This window comes from Daphnia pulicaria, chromosome 5, assembly GCF_021234035.1.
Source record: "Daphnia pulicaria isolate SC F1-1A chromosome 5, SC_F0-13Bv2, whole genome shotgun sequence".
Lineage (NCBI taxonomy): Eukaryota > Metazoa > Arthropoda > Branchiopoda > Diplostraca > Daphniidae > Daphnia > Daphnia pulicaria.
Genome location: NC_060917.1, coordinates 882,773 through 908,257, shown reverse-complemented (window position 1 = coordinate 908,257; position 25,485 = coordinate 882,773). Strand labels below are relative to the sequence as shown.

The 25,485-nt window shown below is 45.7% G+C and overlaps 2 protein-coding genes across 4 annotated transcripts in view; one reads left to right on the top strand and one right to left on the bottom strand.

Annotated features, from left to right (window-relative positions):
* Positions 1–266: 266 nt before the first annotated feature.
* On the top strand, positions 267–2,435 carry LOC124341263. Its single transcript, XM_046794285.1, has 2 exons — positions 267–773; positions 1,268–2,435. Exons 1-2 carry the CDS (start codon positions 605–607, stop codon positions 1,906–1,908), a joined length of 810 nt encoding a protein of 269 aa, XP_046650241.1. The 5' UTR covers positions 267–604; the 3' UTR covers positions 1,909–2,435.
* The window catches only part of LOC124340792 (syntaxin-binding protein 5-like), a 28,934-nt gene continuing 5,817 nt past the window's right edge, over positions 2,369–25,485 (bottom strand). The window contains exons 3-23 of one of the 3 annotated variants that reach the window (XM_046793463.1): positions 18,669–19,056; positions 18,421–18,608; positions 16,953–17,087; positions 14,314–14,377; positions 12,463–12,676; positions 12,284–12,356; positions 12,031–12,185; positions 11,379–11,956; positions 11,176–11,274; positions 10,903–11,048; positions 10,508–10,715; positions 8,612–8,888; positions 8,297–8,443; positions 5,603–5,719; positions 5,408–5,530; positions 5,029–5,337; positions 4,846–4,954; positions 4,685–4,771; positions 4,520–4,615; positions 4,307–4,431; positions 2,369–4,224 (exon numbers count right to left, since the gene is read on the bottom strand). In XM_046793463.1, the coding sequence (XP_046649419.1) occupies positions 3,962–4,224; positions 4,307–4,431; positions 4,520–4,615; positions 4,685–4,771; positions 4,846–4,954; positions 5,029–5,337; positions 5,408–5,530; positions 5,603–5,719; positions 8,297–8,443; positions 8,612–8,888; positions 10,508–10,715; positions 10,903–11,048; positions 11,176–11,274; positions 11,379–11,956; positions 12,031–12,185; positions 12,284–12,356; positions 12,463–12,676; positions 14,314–14,377; positions 16,953–17,087; positions 18,421–18,608; positions 18,669–19,056 (3,901 nt within the window). In that variant the 3' untranslated portion in view covers positions 2,369–3,961. Of the gene's footprint in view, positions 4,225–4,306; positions 4,432–4,519; positions 4,616–4,684; positions 4,772–4,845; positions 4,955–5,028; positions 5,338–5,407; positions 5,531–5,602; positions 5,720–8,296; positions 8,444–8,611; positions 8,889–9,463; positions 10,257–10,507; positions 10,716–10,902; positions 11,049–11,175; positions 11,275–11,378; positions 11,957–12,030; positions 12,186–12,283; positions 12,357–12,462; positions 12,677–14,313; positions 14,378–16,952; positions 17,088–18,420; positions 18,609–18,668; positions 19,057–25,485 lie in introns of all 3 variants that reach the window. The other 2 variants (XM_046793462.1, XM_046793464.1) reach the window with 2 other exon arrangements.

The following is a 25,485-nucleotide window of genomic DNA, read 5'->3' as shown; positions in this document are numbered from 1 at the left end:
TACCGTTGGAATGTTACAAGTCCCGTTGGAAATAAAAAGCCGCATATTAAATACTTGTTTTGCTTAAGAAACGAGAAAAATGTTGACCGCAATTATAAGTTTATATAAGAGTCGTTGTGCTACAAACGCCAGCCACGACAAAATAAAAAAAAATTCCATACAAACAGCTGATAAAATAATTGCGCACATATATTCGTATAAGTGAATAAAACTGGGACAATGTAATCTATTACCCCTCAACCCCTATATCAAATCAGCAGAGCCATATATGAGATAACGGTGCCTGGTGCGAATCAACACACCTAGATATATAAATAAGCGTTGCCATCGCAGATTAAAAAAGTCCAACCGTATAGAGCTCGAGTGTTCGTGAGCAGCTGATGGCTAACGGGCATTTTTAACCAACTCCTACGCGCTTCAACGATCTTGCGTTATTGAAGTCCCTGCAGGCGTGAAACACGATAACAAGAGAGACTTTGGCGCGCGCATCTTTTCTCATCATTCTTGGAACGACATTATTCCGAAGCGTACGCGTCGCATTGTTAGTGTGGCACCACTCTACAATTAGTGTTCCCATTTTTTGACAGAAACCTCTCTCGTGTACATGGAAATCAAAGCAATCAACAGAGAGCACTTCAACATGGCGACTAGATTGCGAACAGGGTTCTCTCCAAGACCTCGACGAGCATATTACACAAGGGCAGCAACAGAAAACTCGTTGGAATTGCAAGTGGACGATAACCGATTGACCGCCATTTCCACTGGAACCACAAGTAAATAAGTGCTTTTTTTTTTACTGATCTACCGAATAGAGCATTAAGTATTCATTGTCGGGCGTCGCAATTCAATTATCTTTATCTGTCGGTGCATTCTTTTGTTGACAGCTCATTAGTATTTCAGTTTTGACAGCAAGTTCACTAAACATTGTGAGTCAACAATGTCATTTGACATGTCACATTTGACAAGAGGCATATCGCTTTCGAAGCAAATGTTTGCTTTTTTCTCCCACTGAAACATAAAAAACAAAATTATGTTTTTATGTTTGTCTTTTAAAAAAAATATTTTTACGATATTCTGGCGATCTGGAAATTGAAACTTGCGTCACCCGCCAACTGTGGGGTGCATTTGATAACTCGTTGATAAGATAACCGAAATCCAACAATAGATCGTAGGGTAAACTACAGATAAAGATAATCCAATCTAACATTTTGTGCGATGAATCAGCGTAAATTGTGGATATTAAAATAAAAAATAAAAATGATTGCAGGTTACTTGCCTCTGATTGGTTTGCCGAAAAAGAAAGTTGACTTCAACCCGACTCAGTCCATCATCCAACCACTTTCCACCCACCACGATGAATTGTGGTTGAATCTCAGCGCGGAAATCACTCGGCGAAAGAGCACGTCGTCCGACACAGTGGAAGAAATGATTGCCCAGCCTAGCGTACCTTTTGAAGAGCCGGACTCATCCCCCGAGCGCCCCGGCCGGATGGTCCGCATTCAGCGTCACTTCAAGAAGGCGTTGACGCGTCTCCGGAAGGTTTTCCAACAACCGGCTGACGTCACGACAAATAACGACAATGAATGTCCCGATCCTTTGAGAGTTGGAGCTCCTGTCAGACAACGAAGTGTGGTGAGACGTGATTCCAATGTGACTAACGCCAAGAGACTGGCAGCCAAACGGAAACGTCCCGGCGTGATGGACGAAAGCGAACTCGCCGATCCGGATGGCTTGCCGATCCACCAGCAATTTCAATCGAACAAGTTGAGCGAAGGCGTAGGCGAAGCAGACACGAGCGAAATCACCTCAGAGCTGCTGGAAATCTTCGAGCACCTCACGGTGAGCGTCAGCAAAAGGCGCAGGCTCGACTCTATCGAGCCCTACGTCAGCCAAATTCGTTCGTGTTAATTCTTCGTTTGATCGAGTTATTCACTTTGGGGGGAATAAGAGCTTGGTATTCCGGGAGACACGTTGTATTTCAAAACTCTTTTTTATCTTTTCTTTTCTCATTTCAGTTTTGTTATCTTTTGTTGAATTAGTGTCGTCCTTTGCTACCTCATTTCTGCTTTCAATTCGCATTCATCTTTAAATATTTTCCAAGCAATGTCATTAGTCCTTAGTCAAACCAAAATAAGCGGATCACACAAAAGTTAAATGGCAAAACTAATCCCGTTTTCATGATTATTATACTGTATACGTGTCTCTGTGCGATAAGCGTTCAAAATCGTGCTGCTCCCGATATTAAAAAATGTGCTCCCGATCGCATTTGATGTCATTCGATCAAATCCAATAATTCGCTTTAAATCTTATGTCATGTCTGTGCGTGTGCGTGTTAGTTTTGTTATTATTAGCGATGATGATGTGAAGATTTTCTCCGTTTTATTAAACACGCTATAAAGTTTCTAGAAACAAGGAAAAATTTGAACAACCCATCAGTTTTTTGTTATGACCTGCTACATTCAATTAAGTCTCTGGTGTGACAGCAGTTAAAAGATGAGGGAGACAGAGGATGTCAGGAAGGAAGAGAGACAACAACAATGCGATCGGCGCTCCATTTTGGGCCGATCGGACTGATGGAGAGACAAGAGTAAGAAAGAGAAAGAGTAGAGAGAGTAGAGACTAGCGCCAAAAAAAGTACTTCCAATATAAACTCCCGAGCGTGTGCCAACAAATGGGAGGAGGTTAACCGAGTTACGGGATTGTTTTTTGGGGGGGGAGAGAGAGAGAGAGGAACGTAAACAAATCAAATGAAGGATAAAAGGGGGGGGAAACAAATCAACAACAACAAGAGTATACACGATCCCAATAAAGTGTTGCCTTTTCCCACCACCCGGCGCGGATAGCGGAAAATCAACTCAACCAACCAACAAACAAACAAACAAACAAAAAATACCCAAAACTTCTAATGGATCCCGTACATTTTTTTTTGGTGTGTACGCCAGTTAATGGGATGGGAGGTTAGCCAAAAGGGAGGAGGGGTCTTGCCTAGAATACAACACACGAGCATGTAATATATATTTATATTATATCAGTCAACGAATGGAAGGTTATTGTGCCGATGGAATCAAAAGAGATTTGTTTTGTTGGGGGGTCATCTTTTCTTTTCTTTTTTTTTCTTTCCTTCCTCTCTCTAACAAATCGATACATAATGGGAAAAGGAGGGGGGGGGGAATAACGTATCAAGTCATCTAAAGTCTATATGTATAAATAGAATTTGGTTTTATTTTTATTATTTTTTTTTTTTTGCTTCTTCCAGTTTAATTTTTCCCCCTCCTTTTAGTGTTTCAATTATATAAGAGACCGACCGGAACAACAACATAACAAAAAGGTTATAACTATCGCCACATTTGCATTGGAAGAAGTACTCATCATAATTTTTTTTTTTTTTTACTTGAAGGTGAGAAAGAGAGAGGAGAAACTAAAAGAAAAAACCGGGATGCTTTTCTTTTTTCCTGTCCTGTTAATAGATTAAGAGATTATTATATTTTGTTGTGAGTGGTGGGGTGGTAATATCGCGTTTAGTTTCCGCAACAAGGGGGGCAAATGACAGGACCAAAGAAGTTTCACGAGAGGTGGCAAAAGCGGGTTGTCATCAATGACAATAGACGCAGATTAGTTGATTTTTCTTTTTTTTTTGTTCCTAAAAGACTTTTCCCCGAACAAAATTTCGAATGGAAATTTTCAACTTTTACATTTTACAAAAACAAAAAGGTAAAACCCAATCTCGAGGGGGATTTTTTAGAAAGCGAAAGAGGTAGAAGAAAGAGATGGAAAGAAATGGAAACAACCCGAAATAAAAGAAGTATTGTCCAGCTTGACAGAAAATGATGACCGTGTGTGCGATGGAGATGTCCGTTTTTCTTTAGGAGCCGTGATTTGTCGCTTTCATTTCCTTCATCTCCAGGCTGCGTCCGCGCCCACCTTATTTTCTTTTCTTTTCTTTCGTTCTTCCAGTCTCCTATTACAATTGATACCATTTCCTTTCGCGGCAGCGGACCATTAATTGATGGGCAGCGTTCGAGAAATTTTCGGCCTCGTTGGCCATCCTTTGAGTGCGATCTTCCAGCATGCCCAACTTGTCGCCACGCTCGTTGAGCGCCTGGCGCGTCTTCTGCACCTCGGCCGCGACGCTGCCGGCCTTGTAAGTCAACGTCTCCAGGTTGGCCGCTGGTCCAGGGATGTGGCGAGCAACGCCTCGACCGGCTTTGCCCGTTGACTCACCAACTGGAATTGTCAAAAGAAAAAAAGAAAATTATGGAAATGAAATGAGATTCGAAGATGAAATTTCAATTTGGGAAAAACGTACAGAGTTCTTCTCGGTCCAGCGGACGGACACCTCCGCCGAAAAGACCTTTGAAGAATCCTTCTTTGGGCGGCTCGGGCATTTCACACGGCATGAACATCTCGCCCATTAAATCCCCGAGAGTCGATCTAAAGCCGAAAAAGTAATTAACACGTTCGTTTTTATGAATTTGCTAATAAGCTCTGGGAAAGCGAATTCATCAAGCGAAATAATTACGCAAATGCCGAAGAGATGGTAAACTTTTCCATTTCCGAGGGAGAACACAAGTACATGCCGTGACCGTGTGATGTGAAACGAAAGTTCCTAGCGATCCTGTTAAGCCAATCAAAAAAATTAACATTTAACAACGTGAAATTATTCCGCTGTAATCGATTCGCTCACTTGACGGAATCCTCGTTGACGGACGTCTGCTGTTGCGCCCAAATGTTCAACATGGGATCCACCAAATTCTGCCGACTCGTTTGGAAGCTGAACATAAAAACAATCAGAAAAAAACGGTTAGGAGATGATGTAATCTAATCGATAAATAAAGGAAGAAATACTTCAGCTCGACCAACGGAGTGAACTCGACATCCATCAGCGGTCGAAGGCTGGGCAAGCTGAAGACTTGGATATGGCCATTGGATAAGAACGTGGCCAAACACGGACCATCTACTCTCGCCCAGCAAAACAATAAAGTCGTTTAGAAAAAATCGAAGAAAAATAATGAAATGAATGGGGGTCACCTTTAAGACTAACGACGTTGGCTGTGACGGCGAAGGCGCCTTCGGCCGGCGCCAGGTTGACGCGATAGAGACAGGTCTGCGACGGTAGAGAGACGACGCGTGCCTGCTTCTCCGAGACCATCACCGTGTACTGGTCGTCGCTAGAAAGGGCGTCGTTGCCAACGCCGCCAGCGGCGCCGGTCCGCGCCGGTTGATCGCGAGCCTCTTTGGTCTCGTCCCGCCACGGTTCACTCGGGTTCGAGATGAGGCTGCCAGAGGGTTCAATGAAAGCCACGCAAAGCATAGAGCCTTTGACTCGGAAGATGCTCCCTATTTGGTCCCCACAAATTCATTTAGAAAACACTTTGATTCGTTTAATTTTTTGACTAGTCAAACTTACCACTAGGCGAAACCATAACCGGTTGAGTAAGGCGAGGTTCTCCCGGTGCGGCCAAATTGATCACGATCACCAAAACGGAACCCTGGCTAGTACCGACCCACAAGGAAGCCGAAACGGCCGTGTCTAAAAGTTTAAGAAATATTGGTTAATAATTCAGGATCGGAACAAATAATCGAATCGAATTTGAAAATAGACCTAATTTGCGAGCCAAGGTGTCGGCGAAAGTGAGAGTGGTGACGGCCTCGTTCGGATGATTCTCCAAACTGGAAGTGCTGGAACTCCTGGATCGCGTGAACGCCGTGTCCGATTTGTCTAAAATGAAACCGCAAGTTCGTGATATTTCTGGCACGTGACACAGCCGAGCGACAAGTCGAAGAGAAGATGGAATTGTTATGTGAAGAAGAGAAGACAGAAAGATAGATAGAAAGAAACAAAAGGAATCTCGGTTGACACAACAGTTCAAACGGCAACGAAGAGAACACATTGATATGACACAAGTTAGAAAAGAAAGAAGGACATCATGAGCATGAAATTTGTCTGTCGATTTCATACGTCAAGAAGAAGGCAGTTAAGGAAAACACAACTCGGAATCATTTCAACATCAGCCCGAAATCAATTCAACACAAAAATAAGGCGCGGTCAACAATCAATCAGCATGCGACAAATGCAAGCCCATTCCAATAAGGGTTTTTTTTTTGTAAGTGCGTGTCAAGGTTTTTTTTGATTGAATGAAAGCAATTTCAACTCGACGTAAATAGTTACGACAGTCGGTTTTTAGATTTTGACAGGTTTTTTCTATGACTAGGTAGGCCAGCAGGCAAAAATACGTTTGTTAGAGCGACCGAGAAAGCTTTTCAAAAATGGTTTTTCTTTGAATTCGAACGACAATTCAGCTAATGTTTAAATATACTTTCTATCCAACTACTTAACCCCGTCGTAATTGGTGCTCATTTCCACATTTTCCATCTTCTAATGAAATGGCGAAGAAAAATTCCCAAGCGATAGGACAGATAAAAGAAGAGAGCGAAAATTTTTTTAAAAAAGAAGAACGACATAGTATATGTTATGTAAATAGGGATGGCTATGACTATAATATGTACAGAAAAATAGAGCCGCCAACAACAGTCAGAACATCCGGTATGATGTTTAAAAAAATAAAAATAAAAAAAAATAAGAAATAAGGTCCACGATGGCAATAAAGTAGAAAAATGAAAAAAAAATAAATAAAATAACTTTTGTTTCATTTTTTTAAAAGCTTGAACGAGTCAATAAATAAAAAAAAAACGAGTAAATATATAATATATAGATGAAAGAAGAAGCGGTATGAAAAATAAACCAACACCCTAAATCTGTGATGGAAATGAGCCCCAATGCAGAGGGGGGAAAAAGGGCGTAGGCGAGCCACTTGGGTAAACCCGAAAAGAATAAATACTACGTATACACTATGTGTGTGTGGTTATATATATATATAGAATATATATGTACAAGGATCGGTATTTGATATATACGACACGCAGTTTGAGGCAGTAGCGTCACCCATGTTTCAGATTTGAAATAAAAAAGAAAAATTTTATCGATTTCTTTTTTTTTTTGTTTTGATTTTTCATTCTCTTTTTTTTTGGTTTTTCTTGACATTTTTTGTTTTTGTCTTTCTCTTTCTCTCTTAAAAATTGATGGGGAAAATTTTCTTGTCGCCGCTGTAGAGGATTCTGGGCGCGAGCGCTTCTTTCGGCCGACGTCAAACGCGTCTCACATCGAGTCAAAGAACGAAATCAGATTTGTCTTCCAACTCAACAGAAATTGGAGAGAGAAATAAATCAAGAAACAAATGGATTTGGCCCTGCACATTCATTTTTGTCGTTGTTTCTTCCATTTGTAGTCGTAGTATCGTAGTAGTAGTAGTCGTAGTAGAAAATAGCCCTGCGCCAAATCATTTCGAATCTGATGAACCTGACGGGCGCCCCATGCATTACGTGGCGGGTGGGGGGAAAAGCTATAATTTATATGTGTGGAATATGGATTTGTGAAAAACAATGCCCAGGGAAAAAGAAAAGTAACAATAAAAAAACATAACTAAAGGGGGGCAAGTGGGAGGGTCAGTGCTGCGAGTTACGTGCAAAAAAAAGGGGTGGGGGGAGGGGGGGTTGAATTGGGGCCATCACGACAAAATTCATCACCAACAACACCGGACTGCAGCGATTGGATTTTTGATTTGTTTGATAGTTTTTTGTTTTGTGCGTTTTCTTTCCGATTCTCAGGGAATGATATCAAGGACAACTGGACAAGGTGATTTATAGGACGGATGGAAAGGCCAAAGGGAGGGGGTCTCGGACGACGACGAAGACGGCCAGCAAAAAATCGGCCAGAAAAAGAGTGAGAGAGAGAGAGAGAAATAACTTAATAGTGTGAACGACGTTATTTGTTTTTGAAAAAAAAGGGGGTTCGAAAAATTTGGTGACAGTGATCAAGTACTCATAGAGAGAGCTTTTGGAGAATGAGAGAGAGAGAATGTAGAATGAGAGAGAGAGAGAGAGAGAGGAAAATAATGACCAATTGTTAAGTGTGTGATATTACTAGTGAACAACTCAATAAGTGATTTTAATCAAGAAATTTCAAATCAAAAAGAAAAACTAATAATTATGTGATTTTTTTGGTAAGTAGTGTTCCTGTTTGAGAAGAAGAACAAATAATAATAAAAAAAAAGATCTGACGAAATTTGAATAATTAAAAATTTGGTTTTGTTAATGATTTGAAAGTAAGTTCAAAGAGAAATAGAGAAATGTCCAAGAGAGTTTCTTTTTTTGTTTGGTTGATTGCATAAATTTTGTGTTAAATATATAGATGTGTAATATGTGTGTGTTTGCGTGTGTGCTTAGGTGACGTTAGTACCAAAACTGGTGTAGTTGGCCGATTGCGATTGGTGTCGATGATGTAGCAGGAGCAGGCTGCGGCGAGTGGCCGGCTGCTGCTGTGCCGGCTCGTCCCTGCCTCCGTGATCCAGCAACTTGCCGTTGTTGTGTCCGCAGTAATGATCCACTGATTCAAACCCCCATTGAAAGTGAGGAGGAGGAAGAGGAGGAGCGCCGTAAATCAAACTAGTCACATTGCCGCCGCCCTCCTCCTCTTTAGCGTTAGCCGGGCAAGAGGAATTGAAGGCCATTTTGCGCACCAAGCGATCGCGGTAGCTGTGATGCGAACCTGTACCTTGAGACTTGGACCGGCGGACGCAATCCGGACGGGTGGTGCGACTCGTCGCAGCCGCCATTCCGCTCCCTCCGACGCCACTGGAAGAAGAAGCCGAAGAAGGACCACCACCACTACCACCACCACCAGGGTTGCCACCACCACCGCTACTGCTGGCCGGATCACCACCGCCGCCGCTCCGGTGCGCTAGGCCCGACGACGAGCCTTCGAGTCCGGCTCGACTGCCCCGGTAGTTACCCGCTGCCGAAGTCGGAGAAGTGCACGATCCGTTCCGACTCTGTTAAATAGCCAACCGTTTGGTTGTTGTTTCTGTTTCTGTTTCTTTCCGATCGTTTCACACCTTACCATCATCATCATCATCTCTAAAGAAAACCTATTTTGGGCTTTTTTTCCCGTTGAATTGGAGCAACTACAATAGCGACTAGCAACCAACGTAGCGGGACATTGTCAATAAAACACGCACCGCACAATCGACAAATACAAATGTCAAAACACAAACGGGGGGGGGGTAAAGAGGTGATCAACATTTTCAAATCCAAACTAATCGTCTTGGTTATTAGTTTCTAGTTAATTGTTTGATTGAATACAGAAACGGACGTTTGTTAAAAAAAAAGAAAAAGCGGATTAGATTTGAACCGTCACCCGAATTAAAAGCCGGAAGCCACAAACCACCAGGGATTAAGATGATATATGTATACGTGTGTGTGTGTGTGGGTGTGATGTAAAGCGTCAAATAAATGTCCAAGTGATGAGAGTCCTGAAGAGTAGTAGGGTCGCTTTGATATGTTTTGTAAGAGACAGGAGCTGGAAGGAGGTGAATAGGAGTGTTTTGACGAATATTAGGATTCTTACTAAATTTCCTGACCAGGCTGTCCAAAAATCCCGTGTGGCAGCACTCGTCGCTCGGATCGAAACGAAGATCCAGGACCTGCATGGGAGCCGGCGGCGCTAGGGCCGCCATGGCCGCTGTGGCCGTGGCGGCCGCCGTCGAGTCAGAGTCGCTAGAGTACCAGGTTCTCTTCCATCCGGAATCGCGGTTACCGACCGATTTGGGCTGGCAAGTGGCGGCGGCCGCGCTGAGCGACTTTTTCAAGCGGCGCGGAGGTCGGATGGGATTGCCGTCCGAGTCGAATAAAAGCGGAATCTCCGGATTGGTCCTGGGGGCCGCACTATCGACCGGACTATCGCCGCTGGCTGCAAGAGGCGGCAAGGGAGGAAGGGCTGCATTACAGTTGGCCGGCTCGGGGAAATGGAAAACTGGATGCTCTTCCTGCGGCGAGACGGGCTTCGAATCGGGCAGCAAATGAGGTGAAACGAGACCCCCAGCTCCCGACGCTCCTCCTCCTCCCCCAGTTCCAGTTCCAGTACTGGCTCCCGATCCTCGCCGGCTGACGGGAGCGAAGAGATCGCGCAATTTCGTATCGGCCTTCGACAGCTGCTTCTTCAAGTTGAAATTGTTCTTCTTCTTTCTCTGGCGGGCGCCATTTTCCGTTTTGCCGCCCTCTTCCTCGGTCGTCGCTTCCGGCTGATTTGGCTCAGAGTCGTCGGCCAGAGCTTCGACGGCCCGGTCCACTTCCGTTTCCAGACATTCGCTGCTGGGCTTGATCGTATCTACTTCATCGACGCTCTGCTCCACAACCTCGTTCTAATCAGCGCGATTGGCGTGTGGGGTTGGATAACTCTCATTAACTATGACCACCATCTTTTCTTTTTCTTTCATATCATTAGGTTTGGTCCCTACACAGTACACACAAACCCCAATACCCCTCCCCTTTACCCCCCTACACACTCTCTTACCCCAATTGGCTTGGCCCATCTCATAATCGAATCAAATTAAGTACAAACGATCCTTGTGGGGGATCTGTTTGTGTCCTTGACACGGATTCCACATTTTACCTGATCGCAGGAAGGTGAGCGGACCGAATTGTCGTCAAGATCCGCCGCGGCTCGGCTGTTGGCGCTGTCGGTGGGTCTCTTGGGCGAGCGCGGGAGTCGCGTGTAAGGATCGGCCGAGCTGTAAAGATCCACCGAGGCCATGCTGAGAAGGACCGACTTCTGGATGATGTCAATTAGGACCAGTCCGCCGTCGTTGCCGTAAGCCATTCTATCCAGAAAGGAAAAGAAACATTGTGTACCCCATGATTGAATCATTTGTTAATTCAATTTTCGTATAAACATGTATAGTATATATAACTTAACATAATAATAAAAATGAGGGGGGGGGGGATCAGAAAAGAAAAGAACATAAAAATAAAAAAATGAAATGAAATAAATAATAATGGATTATGTACAAGCCGTAAGCCGAGTTGACAGATAGGGCGGTAATGGATCCTGGCGCTTCTCCATCCATCCATGAGCTGAGACACACCAAATCGACTTGGAAGCCCGGCGGGCGTCGGTAGACGCCTCCTCTGACACTCAAAGGATTTGGTTGCTCCTGAGCACACGTGGCAACGGCGTCAGACACACACATAATAATAATTAGAAAGAAAAAGGAGAAAGGAGCCCTTTGTCAATATTGAACGCAACTGATTATGATTGATCGAGTCAAGAAAAAAACGGACTTTTCTCAGACAAAATTCCAGATTGGCCGCTCCTGGACCGAACGAGGGCGAGCCCTGAGGCTCATCTGTGCTATCAAAAAAGAGCGGCACACCCAAAACCTTTGAAAGTACAAAAAAAAAGGAAATCAAATAAAAAATCCGCTGATATTTGACATTTAGACGAGCAGCAGCTCCTCAATGTTTAAGAGTTATGAGATCCTTACGGTCGTTTCCAGGCTGACTTCTTGGCGCCTGAATTTGAAAAGAGCAACATGGCCGGAAGCTCCGGCTATGGCCAGGAGCCTATTCTCCGGGCACATGGCTAACTGTTTGATGGCCAAGTGCTGTTTGCCGGGCTCGTTGGCGCCGACGAGGACGGCCGCGGCGACCTCTCCGTCCGGCCTTAGGGTTTTGGATCGCGATTTCTCAAAGACTTTGCTGGTCTTCAATCGATAGAGGACCTGGAGCGATAACGAAGACGTATCCCAGAACTTGACCGTTCCGTCGACGTGTCCAGTGACGATGATTTCGGCGTAGCTCGGGGCCAGCGATCCCCATTGGCCACCATTGATGGGCCATTCCCTCTTGCTGAAACCCGTGTGTCCTTGGGCGCCGACCGAGTAGAGGGCCGGAATCAAATCGCCCGGGCAGTCGGCCATGTAGAGACAGCAGGTGACGGCCGACTCGTGGATATCCATCGGGTAAGGATTCTCAAAGCAAGGGAAGCCCGGAGTCAGCAAGTCGACAATGACTAGATCATTTTGCAGCAGGACGATGATGGCGTGCGGATCTTGTTCTTCCGCTAAGGATTAAACAAAGTTAAAATCCATTTTTTCCAGGATTGAAAGAAATCAAATCAAATAAGAGGAAACGAACCGCTGGTCCAGGGAGTGTCACACAGGGCGACAAAGTCGACGACATTGTGTTCCATTTCCAGGACTGTCGTATTACGGCCGTGAACGACGGTGATGCTGGACGATCGACCGGGCCGGTCTTGTGGTAAACCGCCCGAAAAAATAACAAAGGGGTCCCTGGACAACGTCAAATAGGGTTTCAGTCAACGGAACCGGAAAAGCCGCGCGCGCGCGCCATTCAAATATGAATTGTCGATTTTTTATGATTTGTTTACCCGCTGGTCGATGATTTCCACTCGACTTTCTGGATGGCTTTGCATTCCGGCTTGCCTTCTCGACCTCCTTTAGCTGAACAATTAAAACACACACAAACACACACATATGGCATCATCAAATTAGATTCCAAAAAATGAATAAGAGCGGCCTAGTTTGGGGGGGGGGGGGGGGAACCTACCGTGAGGATACGTGACGGAAACGGGAGCCGGCCTTGGTCCGGCCCTGGAGTTCCACGTGTAGAGCGATCCGTCAGTGTGAGCGCTAATCAGCTGCTTGCCGTCCGAGAGCCACGAAACGGAGCGAAGAGGTTCGCTGGCGATGAAACGCGAGTCGGCCACTTTGGTTCGGAGGTCCCACAAGACGACCAGACCGGACTCGAATCCCATCAGCAGCTGCCGTTGGCAATTCATCAGGTAGGCAACAACGAAAAGAAAAGAACCAAAAAAAGGAATCAGCAAATTGATCATGTCACATCTACAAAACAATTGAGGGGGGAAACGTCAAAAAGAAAATTGACGGCCGCGGTAGAGTCGCCCCAACGAGGCGTCCGGTGCATCACACCATGACCGATTATGGGGGCGACTGATCCATTTAACGACCGAGGGAGTCATTGTCATCTCTCTTTTTTTTTCGCCCGGCCCTTCTATTAAGAGACTATACAGGCACCGGTGATGTCGACCCTTTTTTTGGCAGGATCGGAACGTATTGCCGTCCGTGTCCAATCGAATCGACTCCTAGCTCCTGGCTCCGTTCTCTATCTGTGATTAATGAGGTTCTCTCTATAGTTGCAGGGACAGAGAGACACAATAAGGCGACGCTGCACAAAAGAAGGTCAAGATGTGGAAGCACCGAGCGGACAATGGCAGTTGGAATTATATAACGATGGATCAAGGAGAAAGGGGGGGGGGGGGGAGAGCTGTATAGGCTGATCGATAAAACATCGCAGAGATGGTGGAACAATGGGGGCACGGGGGGGGGGGGGGCTGCGTGAACCAGAATGGCATCCTCGCATGCACACACTCGCCAAAATTGCGTCTGTCGGGAGCAGGATGGAAAAAAAAGAACGTGAGGGGGGCCATCTTAATGGCTAGGATTCTCTTCCGGATTTTAACGAACCGCCTCCAAAGAAAATAAAATAAAATAAAAAAGGAGAAACGATGGAAGAAAAAGATGGGCGAGCTCTAATAAAAACTAGTCGGGGTTATCCTTCTTCGTCTAGCTTGTCATCTTCATCCGACTTGTTTTTTTTTCCTCTTGGGCGGTTCTTCAACATCCGAATGGGGAAAAGTTAAAGGGGTCGGTGACGATCGTGAGTGACGTCAAAGATAAGCAAAAGATTTGAGAAATAGGGGGGGAAAATAAGAAGGAGAAGTTGAAGCGGAATATTTTTTCTAATAAAAAGAGACGAAGAATTAGAATGAACTTGAAAGACTTGGAGATTTCAGAGGATTCCCGTTTGCTTTTTATCAACAACACAAAAAAAAACTTGATGGATTCGGACAACCGACAAACAATTTATTCACTGCTTCTTCTTCTTTTTTCCCTCCAATTCTCCGGATTGGAATAGAAAAATAAATAATAGTAACTGTAAAAAGGTTTTCTGGAAAATGGGAACAGGATGGTCCCTTCATAGTCGTCAAATCCCGGGGTCTTTCATGCCAAACACAAAATGGAGGAGGCGGGACGATACGAAATATCCCTCCACCACCCCATCACTTTCCTCCGCTCACGGAAGAAATAAGAAAAAATTTTCGATTGGAAACGCAGATGCTCGGAATTGGGAATAAATTGCGGGCGGATGGGAAGAAGAAAAAAAAGGGACAACTAAATTCTACGGACGACAACCAGTTGCCCCCGTATGTTGACATTGACAATTTCGCTCCTCTCATTCGTCGACGTAACATCATTACGTAAGTAAATACGAGGCCAGGAAAAATAAAAAGGGCGTCAACTTTTCCAATGAATAAACACCCAAAACCGTTGGACAGACTAAAAGGGCCACTGGAAATTTGATTTAATTTAATTTTACCTTGCTGGGATCCGTAGGACAATCGCTGATGTGAATGACTGGACCCGGATGAGTCTTGCAGGATCTGGACGTCCGTAATCAAATATGAAACCCAAAAAAAAAGGGAAAAAACCACAAAAAGAAAAGAATCGAATTAGTCGAGTGGACTGGGTCTTGGACGAAGCACACACAAGAGTTGAGGAAAGCAATTTGGACACACAGTGCTGGGAATGAGTTAATCAAGTTCCAGTCTTCTCTTTTCTTTTTTTTTCTTCCTCCCTAGTCGATCCAATCAAGACCAATTGGATCCATCTGTCCAGTGTAGGAGCAAAGGAGCAAGGGCAGAGCTCACACACGTAATGAAATGGGAAGCTGAAACGGATGCCAAGGCCAGGTGTTTGACGGGACTTCAATTCTGGGTTTTGGGCGAACGGGCAGGCGGGCGGGCCTGTTTTGGGACGGGCCAGAAAAGAAAACGAGAAAAAGGCAGGGTAATGGGTTGTGCGAGAATTGATGGCGCAGGGTCTTTGGGATCCTAAGATTGGATTGCTAAAGAATCCCACAAGCCTCAACAGCACCGAAATGGATGTATTCCGTCTTCCTTCCGTGCCTTTCCGTGACCGTATTTTTTTTTATTTATTTTTTTTTTCCCATCCGCCGAATCTTGGGGTAGGGAAAGGGCCGGTTCGTCGCCCGCCCTCGTTCCCAGGAGTCTCCGGAGGTGGTAGACGGGAAAAAAAGGGAAGAGGGGGGAATGTCGACTCGATCCATTAGCCCAGCAGATCGATCATTATTCATCGACATGATGGCGTACGTTGCTGTTGGCACTGATCCGGCGCCAGCCATCCAGCCCCAGCAAGACCCTCCCTAAGGACTTGCGCCATTTATTGCCGTTATAGCTCCTTGCTGGACGGTCGATGTCTCGGGCCAGTCAACAAAATAAAAAATAAATAAATAAATAAAAATTACAACCTCCTCCATCTCACCCGATCAAAAAACGAATAAAAATCAAGAAAAAAAAAGTCACGAAAAATGTAAATTATGACCGACAGTTTCCTCTCCATGGTGAGACGCGATCAACCCGCGTAGTAACTCTTTTCCCGTCTCCGCATTTTTTTTTTATCAATTTAAAAAAACCGCCAACGACGACGACGCAAATTCAAATTTTTGGAATAGACGAAAAAGACAAAAAATCAAATATGGAATTATCTTGATCGTCGTGCCTGGGCGACTCTGAGCAACGAAATAAATGCAGAAAACGACATAAGTGAGCCAAGAAAAAAGGAGGGCCCAAATCGAAGAAGATGAGAAATGTTGTATCAAATAAAAGAAGAAGAAGTGGTTGTGGGGTGGGGACTGTGACATGTCAAATCTCAATCATCGAAAAACGCCCCATTGGCGCATCGTCGGCACGTCGCCCGGCTGGCTCTCTTCGATCGGAGCACTATAGTGCGCATTGAGTCAAGAAGGAAAAGGAGAAGAAGAAGAATAATGCGAAATGAAATGAAACAAACGACATCAAAGGAGGTGCAACTTTTTTCTCTTTTCCCCCATTCCGTCTCTTCTAGTTGTATGTGCGCAATCGAGAAAAGGAAAAGAAGAAGAATCCAACCAATGACGACGGTCTTCGATTTATATGGCAGGCGCCGTACCACCACCACCCCATTGAAATGCTCCAATAAAAATGAAGGTGGTTTCTCTCTCACTCTCTCTCGCACTAACGATAAGACGCGCGGGTTTTTTAAATAAAAAAAAAAGGAAAAAAGGAAAAAGAAACTTGATCAAGATGATATTAAAAGACGAGAGAGAGAGAGGAGAATTTGATCCAGCTGGGTATAACATTCTTGAAAGTCTCTCGAAGCTCTCCTCCTTGTCTCTTTGCCATTTTCTTTTTTTAAAGTTCTTCTTTTTCTTTTATATTTTTACGGTGGAAAAAAAAGTTACTGTGACTCTAAAGAAAGAAAGAGTAAGGGACTATCCGACCGACTGGCAGGGTCCTGGGTCTCTCCGGGAGCTGCCATGGCGATAGAGCAACGGAAAACTAGGAGGCTAGGAGGCACCGGAAAAATCAATAAGGCGAATCTATTGAGGTGGTGGTGGTGGTGGTAGTGGTGGTGGTGGTGGTTCTTCTCTCTCTCTAGCGGTTCCTTCTCTTTTTCACCGTCATGGCGGCCACCGTGACGACCGACTGTGAACGTTTGGACCGTTCATTCCGCAGTTTACAGTTGGCGGATGTATACAACACGGGCAAACTGGAAAACATCGACCGCCGAATAAAAGTTTCTCGCCGCCAGGAGAAATCCATTTTCGTCGGTTGTTGTTGTAAGTTGTTGGCGGTTGTGTTCTTCACTTCAATGATGTTTAGCCAAGCTTTTGATGTCTTTTATGTGAGCAACGAATGGACGGCTGGTTAAATGGTTCTGCTCACGGAGCCGTGAAAATTCCATCGCCCAGTCTTTTGCGGGTCTCAAATTATCGCGGCGCTCAACTCCGACGGCGATAACAACAACAAAGAGATTCTTGTCGGTGCTTGTGTGATGATCGGCTTCTTCTCTCCACTCGGACGCCGACACACGACGGAAACAACAACAGCAGGAGTCGAGGGTAGTAGTTGTACACACACACAAAAACTGCGGGAATAGAAAAAAGCAACAACTTACAATTCGATGGCTTTGTTCCAGTTGATGACGTAACCCGACAGACTGAAGCTTTCGATGTTGACAATGTGGACGTTGCCGCGTTCCGTGCCGACGTACAGCCACTTGCTCTGGAACGGCAGGTGGAAACAGGTAATCCTAAAAAAACAGGAGAGAGAGATAAGTGAGACAAGTGAAAAGAGTTCAAAGTTTGAATCGATAAGTAGGTAGTAGTAATAGACAATTCCCCACAGTTGATGGCCGGCAAGTGACCCTACGATTGACCTATTCCACCACACACAACACACGCGTGTTGTGTGTGGCATGCGTGTGAACCCCGGGTGAACTGCACAAGGGTCGGACAAGACACAAAAAACCGAATTATTGATGACGGGAAACAACGTAAACTCTGGCCGTTCGATTGTCAGTCGATTCTCCATTTCGTGACTCCTGTCACGTTCGCCCGCCCAGGCCGGACCGGGTCTCGTCGACCTCGTCATTGTCCCTTTTCTTTTGAACTATGCATCAAGCAATCACGCAGGTGAAAGAAGTTTTTTTTTCCCCTGGCGGTGACTTACCGCCGTTCAAAAACTCTAAAAACGGAAACATCAAAAGGCGCTGGGAATTGGGCAACGCGCAAGGGGGTCGATGGAATCCGTCAATTCTTCCCTTTGAACAGATTTTTTTTTCTTCTTCAAAGACTAAAAGCCAATCATCAACTTTATCACACGGGACCTCTCCTCCTCCTCCTGGCTGGCCCAATTTGCATTCACCACCCCCAACTTTTTTGTGTTGAACCAGACCATCAAACGATTTGATTCGTACGGAGGCAAAAAGGCAAAGAAGAAGAGGAAAACACACACGGACCCCCCACCAAAATTTGTTCTCGTCAACCCAGCCGGAATAATTCACTGGATCAATAAATTCGGGAAACGGGTGGAAAAGTTTGGCGGACAAATTGTTGAGACGCAAAAATTTCAAAACGCCCGCGTCTTTAGATTTTAAAAAACCAATTTGAAATTTGAAATTTGAAATAAAAAAAAAAAAAAAGGTAAAATGGCAATTTAATAGTTGTCCGTCCCGATCAGGAGTCATGTCGCCGTTTATCTGATGATCACGATGGGTTTGTCGTAGTAGTAGTAGTAGTAGTAGTAGTATTACGCCGTCCACTTTGTGTGCTGTCCGGTCGGGGTGTGTGCGCTCATGTGTGAAAGACACGCAATTGCGAGTGGGGATGGCAGTGGTGGGGGGGGGGGACAGGAGGGAATGCGGCTGTGTGACGTCAACAAGTCCGTTGGGGCGGGAATGTCGTCCTTCCTTCCCTGCGTGTGTGCGTGCGGTATTTTCCCCCCACATTTCGCGATGGATGGAAAATGCTACACACGGCCCAGGGTACACACTCCCTTGCAAGATGGCCGTCGGCGATAGACCTTAGACTAAACGCGTGTGTGCACACACAAAGGTGTGCCTGTGCCCAGGTGTGTGTGTTTACCTTTCACGCTGGAATTTCAGGGAGTGAACTATGTCCGGCCGCTTTTGGCGGATGTTCCACAAGTGGAGACTGTCGTCGGATGTGGCCGACACCAAGGCTCCTTCATTGATGAGAAACTGGAGTTGGATGACGGCCGGACCCGTAGTTGAAAATGTGCCGTGAGACGGATGATGACCAGAGCCGGAAGCCTTTTTTGTTAAAAATTAGAAATTGAATCTAAAATTGTTATGACGAAAGTATGGACGTACATGGTTGGGTGGAACGTTGCCCGACTGGCCGGCTGCCCCCGGTGCTGAACTGCCTGCGGTATTGTACTGCCCACCTGTGGCACCTCCGGTCCCAACCAGGGAGGAGGCAGAGCCGCCACCCGACGACGAGGGGTTGGAGGCTCCCCCCGGACCTGCCCCGGCTCCCGAGTGATGATTGATTCCAGCCGATCCGGAGGCTAGTCCGGCATTGCTTCCCCGGGTGACGCCACCGCTCCCACCTGGAACGTCACCACCACCGGCGGCTCCCGCACTAACGGACGAGGCGGCCGCTCCCGTGACATCAGCACCTCGGGCACCGCTTCCGACCGCCGCCGGATCTGGAACCGGATCGTGACGAACTTGAACGCTCACTCCCGGTCGTCCAAGTCTGAAATAAACAAAAAGTTAAAAAATTAATTTCAGAATTGGAATTGGAATGAGATAACCGCCAACTAAAAACTTTGAAATTCTTTCTCTTCAAATTACACAAAGGGGCGGTACTACAATGAAGTTGTCATTTCATTTTTCTTGCGACTTGCGACTTTTGACTTTTCCTTTGGATAATAACGATGCCCCCGGAAAAAAAGACGCTCCATATGCAAGTGAGCCACTCGTTGGAATCCCTCAGCTGCTTGGCTTTTGTTGGCCGTTGGAAAAAAGTAAAAAACGTCATCAAATCCAAAAAGCCAAAATAATGAGATGGAAACGGGAGTGTAGCTGAACTGCGGCAGCGGCAGCAGCAGCGCGCGATATGCATGCACTTGACTGTCTCAGGTTTCATTTTCAACTCTAGAGCTTTTTCCTGCTAGAGCTACTCTCTCGTCTTGCCAGTCGAGAAGAAGAATAAGAGCAGATTCAACCCCCCAACGTAATTGGGAAAGAAGAAGAAGCAGCAGCAGATTATTGATCACACAAGATGCAACAACATCTTATACGCCGGGCCGGGCAGACGGGACCTCTAAACTCGCAATTGCGTTAGTTTAGACTCTGTTTCTTCTCTTGCGGGTTGGAGGGTTTTGATGCCCGGTGGGGTTGTGGACTGAGAAGCCCGTCCAGTGCCCTGGAATAACAAGAAAATCCCACGTGATAATTCGATTGCCGGATCAACGGGGCGCGAAACCTCCGAACGGGCAACCCCCCTCCCAAAAAAAGATTTTCGCATCCTCAGCTTTTGGACGGGCTGCTAACCTTTCAGTTGTACCACTATTACTAAGGCCAGCAGCTCATACAACCACTCGAAACTACAAACACACCACCACCACATCTTTCGGTCTCTATCTGCTCCTGGGTAAAAAGAGAAAATCAGCGGGAAAATGCAGTCAGCCAGACGGCCAGGGGAACGGACTAAATCTAAATCGGATTTGGTCCTTGGAATATTTTTCCTTTCCATTTTCTGTGTCGACTCCCGGTAAAGAAGAAAAAGTAAAATCTGGGGAAAACACATTGGCCCAGTTGGCAGCTCTTTCTTTGGGCGGGCCAGGGCGCAGTGTAGCGATAGCGAGGACCGAGAGTCGGTCGCTCCTAATGGATCAATATCGATCGCAAATACATATACACACACACACGCAGTACAGTGTAGCCCAGCACACGTTGCAGTCGAGGCTTTTGCAATCTTATTTGGGCCCGGGCCACTACTACTAATACCACGGGCTACACACACAACTATATAGTCTCCCCCCCCCCCCACCCCCACCCGCTGCTATACACACCGCACTTGTGTATGTTGTTTATAATGTATAGGAGCTGTTACGACTGACCGATGTGGCAGTGGCTCTACATTACGGTGTATTTGGCGGCCTTGTGTAAACGAATCCGCCTGGCGGAGTTACTGGAACCTTTTTTGCTTCTTTTGGTTCTTTTTATTTTTTTTTATTATTTTGGCGTTGTTTGATGTACGGATCAGTGGTCCGCCACACATGGATTATTGTGTGGATCTATAGTGTCATTTCCGCACGGATGGATCTTTCATTTTGGCAGTACAAAGGCTTGATGATTCATGATTCGGCGCTTTTTATATGATGACTTGTCGGCCTCCACCCCTCCCAGCGAAAGCCCGTCTCTCTTTCATATTGAGGGGAGGGATTCCTTGATCCAATTAACTTGTTGTCGGGATCGTATAGCGACCGAACCGACTGACCCGAACCGCCAACAAACATCTACGGCCCGCCTCTCTCTCTTCATCAACTTTTTCCCTTTTATGCCCTTTCCCTTTTCGAGCTCTTCATTCTTTTCCGGCCAAGAAAGAAAAAAGAAAATAATACAAAAAAAAGGACAACAACAGCAGCAACAACAACAACAACAGCCCAAAAAACCGGCGGCGGATGTATCAAACAAAAATAGGATCTGGTTGCAATCATCATGGTCCCAGACTCGATGATAGGATCTAGTTACATAGTTCTCTTTTCCTTGTATAGATATACTAGACTCTCTATTCTTCCAAGACAAACTCCGATCCCACCACCAGCCAAAACTTATAAGCACAAGGATCGATGTGTGACGAGCTGGACAGATATATCCGCCTCCTTCCACAGGAACCCCCCCCCCCCTATACCCGGAAAAAGTCCTGATTTTCTTATTCTGTCGAGTTGCAGATAAACAATGTCAGCTGGCTGTGAGATATTTCCAATTGATAGGCGAATATTGGTGAAGGAGCGAAACAAGAGAAGCCAACACACACCCAACACTTGCTTGGTCTATTCGTTTTCTTCACTCGTAGCTCGTGTGTGTGTGTGTCAACAATCCAATTCCTTTATTTGATTGGTTCTTCTTCTTCTTCAGGAGAAAAAATAAACCAGATTGTAGAACCCCTTTTTTCTTCTTCTTCTTTCCGCTCTTTTCTTAACCCAGCCCTGGGTTAGAGACACAGTATTTACCAATCAAACAACTGGAACCCGACACTTTTGGATTTTCTTCGGCGCGCACACACACACACAAACAACAAACAAGCAACTCTCTCTCTCTCTCCTTGATGATCCTGTGCGAAGATGCCAAAGTCTTCCAACTTTAACCAAAAAGTACAAGAAGAAGAGACTCTGGCTCAGTTTGTCTCATTAAGACGGGGAGGGTAGTCGCTTCTTCTTCTTTCTATTTTGGCAAAAAGAAAAGGCGAAATGGCTGGTAAAACTGTCGCTTTTCCACCACACTAGACGTCACGGACCGAGACTATTGATTAGTGTGCGGGCAACCGTGGGCAACAACCGTGTGCATATATAGTATATCTAGAGCCCAGCAAAGAGTTTTGTGCTGCCCGAGCTCCTTTCAATCTCGTCATAATATCCCCGACGAGGAGGAGCGGGAGATATAAACTCGAGTGTGTGTGTACACCGGAGTTTGCTGCTACTGCTGGGGTGCGGCGGGATTAGTGCGGTCAAGAGACAACGAAGATATTGTGATCGGCGTCACGAACGACACACTGTGATCGCTAGCCAGTCGGCGGGAGGAGAGTTGGTCTAGCCCGGAGGGGAGAGGCGGAGGGGATAGAGACACACACACACGACACGTCAAAAGATAATGGAAAGACGGGCACGGGGACTGCCGTTATGGCCGTCCAGGGACAGAAAGAGTCGACGTGTCGTCTTTTTCTTTCGTCCTGGAAAAGCAGAAAAGAAATAAAAAGGGGGGAACCGCGTCGGCCTAATCGATACAAATCTTCCGTGAGGATTCTTCCTCCTTGTTTTCCTTTTTATTTCTTCTTCTTCTCTGCCCGCTTGTTTCTTCCTTTACCATTCCCCTTATTTCTCATTCGCATCGCATCGGCAGCCTGCGAGTTTGATCCGGCCAGGAGCGGGAGAGAGAGCAGAGCATAGAGAGAGCCGAGCTTTAGTGACACCCAAACTAGTTCCACCACCCTGTATATATTTATGTTCCCACATTTTGGGAGAATACTAAACTACTGGGCCGATCGATGGCGACCGCTTAGTAAACACAACTGACATAGACAGACAGTCAGATACACACGGCCTCCTCCTCCCCGCCTTAAATGACACACAAACACGGGGGCCGATGAAATATGCAACAACCACTAAAAAGCGCACAAGATGCCAAAAAGCCATATTCTTTCCTGACGATCCTGCGCCTGTATGTTTTCTTTGTGTTTTCCCAGGGAATCACACAACATTTCTCCAGGCCCTTGATCAACAACAACATCTTGATTCCGTCTTTTTCTATCTTCAGTACAAGTAAAAAAAAGGGGGGCCGAGTGTTTAGAATTAGATCCTTCGTATAGACTGGGGGGAGGAGTCGGTGGGCGGATGGTGGGCGTGGGGGCGGAAGATCTGGCCGTAATAAAGTCTTCTCTCCGCTGAATATGTGCTGTTAGAAGAAAGATGTATCAAGAAGAAATCGGCGAGCGAGAAAAATAAAAAACCTAAAGGGTGCAAAAAGGAAATACCAAGTCGAGATAAGGAATAAAAATAAGAGATTCCGATCGAAGAAGAAGAAGAATAAGGGGAAAAGAAACAAACGCATCGGGGAAACATCCTGATGGATGATGAAGCGCAGCCGAGCAGAAGAATAGAGAGAGAGTGCAACGCCCACTGCCAAAGTACAGTCATCCTATCCCCCTCTCCTTTTTTACTAACTGTTGTATATGCCAACTCTTCAAGAACAGCCAGCGAAAAAGAAAGATGGATCCTGCAATAAAAACCAGAGGCTACCCCCAATGCGCAGGGATTTTTTTCTCTCTCTCTTCCGAGATGGATCGCTTGTTGTCTTCTGTTCATCCACACACAAAAGGAGAAACAAACAAAAAAAAACAAATGAAGAAAACGAAAGAAGAAACAGACACATGATGGCAACCTGTGCCGACAGTTGCTGTTTAGCATATTCGCGCAAGACATCTGAGCGACGTCACTTTATCCAACTCTCTCCTGGCCGTCGCTCTCAGCTAAAGATGACAACAACCAACAAAAGTTGTTGCCCCTACCAAAGACTCCTGCCGCCCAAACCCACGTCTCATCTAGACGCATTTTGCTTATTTGTTTCGGCGACTTCCCACTCACTTTCCGCCCCAAAAAAAGTTGTTCGCCTTACGCACACACACACATCCCAGTCAGTCAAGCTTTTTGTTCGTTACAGCCAAACATTTCCAAGAAGAAGAAAACCAATAAACAAACAAATTCTCACTTTTTTCCATCCCACTTTGACTTGATTTGATTCAACGCCAGCAGGAGAGCGCCGGAATAGATCGAAGTTTGCCTTTTCGGTTGGTTAACCTTTTTGTTGTTTTTGTTTTTTTAGTCTTGGGTGTAATTGATGTTGTCGCCTTTACAACAGAAAAACGAGAGAAGTAAAATGTGCGAGAGAATAAGAGGAGCTGGTGGATGGAGATTGAGAGATAGAGCACTAAAAAAACACGGAGAGAGGAGAAGCGGCTCCTGGAATTATTGACGTCTGGAACCCGTCAAAGACAAAAGCCCCGGCTCCTTCTTCTTCTTCCACTCTCTCTCTCTCTCATTCACATGCCCCCGCGGCTCAGCGAATCCATAATGCACGTCGACTGTACTACGCGCCGAGCGTGTCACTCAGTCCAGGCTCTCTCTCGTTTCTTCTTCTTCTGTGTGTATGCGCCATAAATACAAACCGTGATAATAATATTCCCCACTTCTTTTTATTTCTTGAGCGAGAGCTCCTACTTTTGTTTTTGAGGTTTTTCTTTCTTGTATTTCGGCCACCCCAGAAAAGACTAGGAAGGAGCACGCTCCTTAATATACTCAACGTTGTAGTATACCCAGGACCCAGGAGCGGCAGCAACTCCAGGAGCTCTCGGTTCGATCGATCGGTATCCTCCTGGCCCCCCAGTGTGTGTGTATGTGTGTGAGGGGGGGTTTCTCAGATAGACAAACAAAAGGAGAAGAAAAGGAAAAAGGACGACGGTGCCAAGTAGCCATGAGTCTCTCTCTCTCTCTCTCTTTAGCTCTAGCTCTTTCTTTCACACGGCCGCGTGATAATACCGCAAACAAACGCACGCACGCTCCCAAGTTTCTCTTCTATATGACACCCCACCACCACCACACACACACACACACTCGACCCGAGAAAAATCACAACCGGAGAAAGGAGCGTTAGGAGCCACTTGAACATTCAAGCGATACCCAAACTTGACACGAAATTGTCATAAATGATTGGAATATTCCACAAAAGAAAAAAGTAAAGAAAACCAAAAAATGGAAAAGGAAAAAAAAGAGAGAAAGGACAACTTTTTTTTAATAATCGTTCGAGTAGTTGGTATTATGCAAATTCTTCTTATTCCACCGCCCCATTTCCTTTTCGGCTAGGGACTTGAGCATCTGTAACGAAAGCCGATTACTACTCGACTATACAACTAACCTAATAGACCTCGCCCCAACTTCCCCAGCATATGCACAAGCAGCTTCCCCCACCCTTTTCACTATTGACAAAAGCCCAGCTGATAGATCCTTAGACGTCTGTGCAGGATCGCAGAGGCGGAAGGAGCCCAGACCAATTACATGCGGGAATTCCTGGAACTCCCGCAAACAAAATTTGTTTCTCCCTTTAACCCAAAAACCCCCAGATGTTTTATCTTGTGTACGTCTGTGTCTGTGTGTGTGTGGTTGGCTGTTCAGATTCAGTGCCAATGGCATCCACAAACTCTGTCCCAGTTTGATTTCAAACAATGGAGAGAGAGAAAAGAAGAAGGAGGCAGAAGACGGTGAATTGGAGTCAAAGTCTAAACGCTTAATATCGTTAAGAGCTGTCAGCAGGAGCTGCCGTTGCTTTGGCATTGCCCTTTTGCAAACGATTCCGGCCCCGATGCACGAGTTGAGATAATGAAGAAAAAAGGGAATCAAGTCGGCAG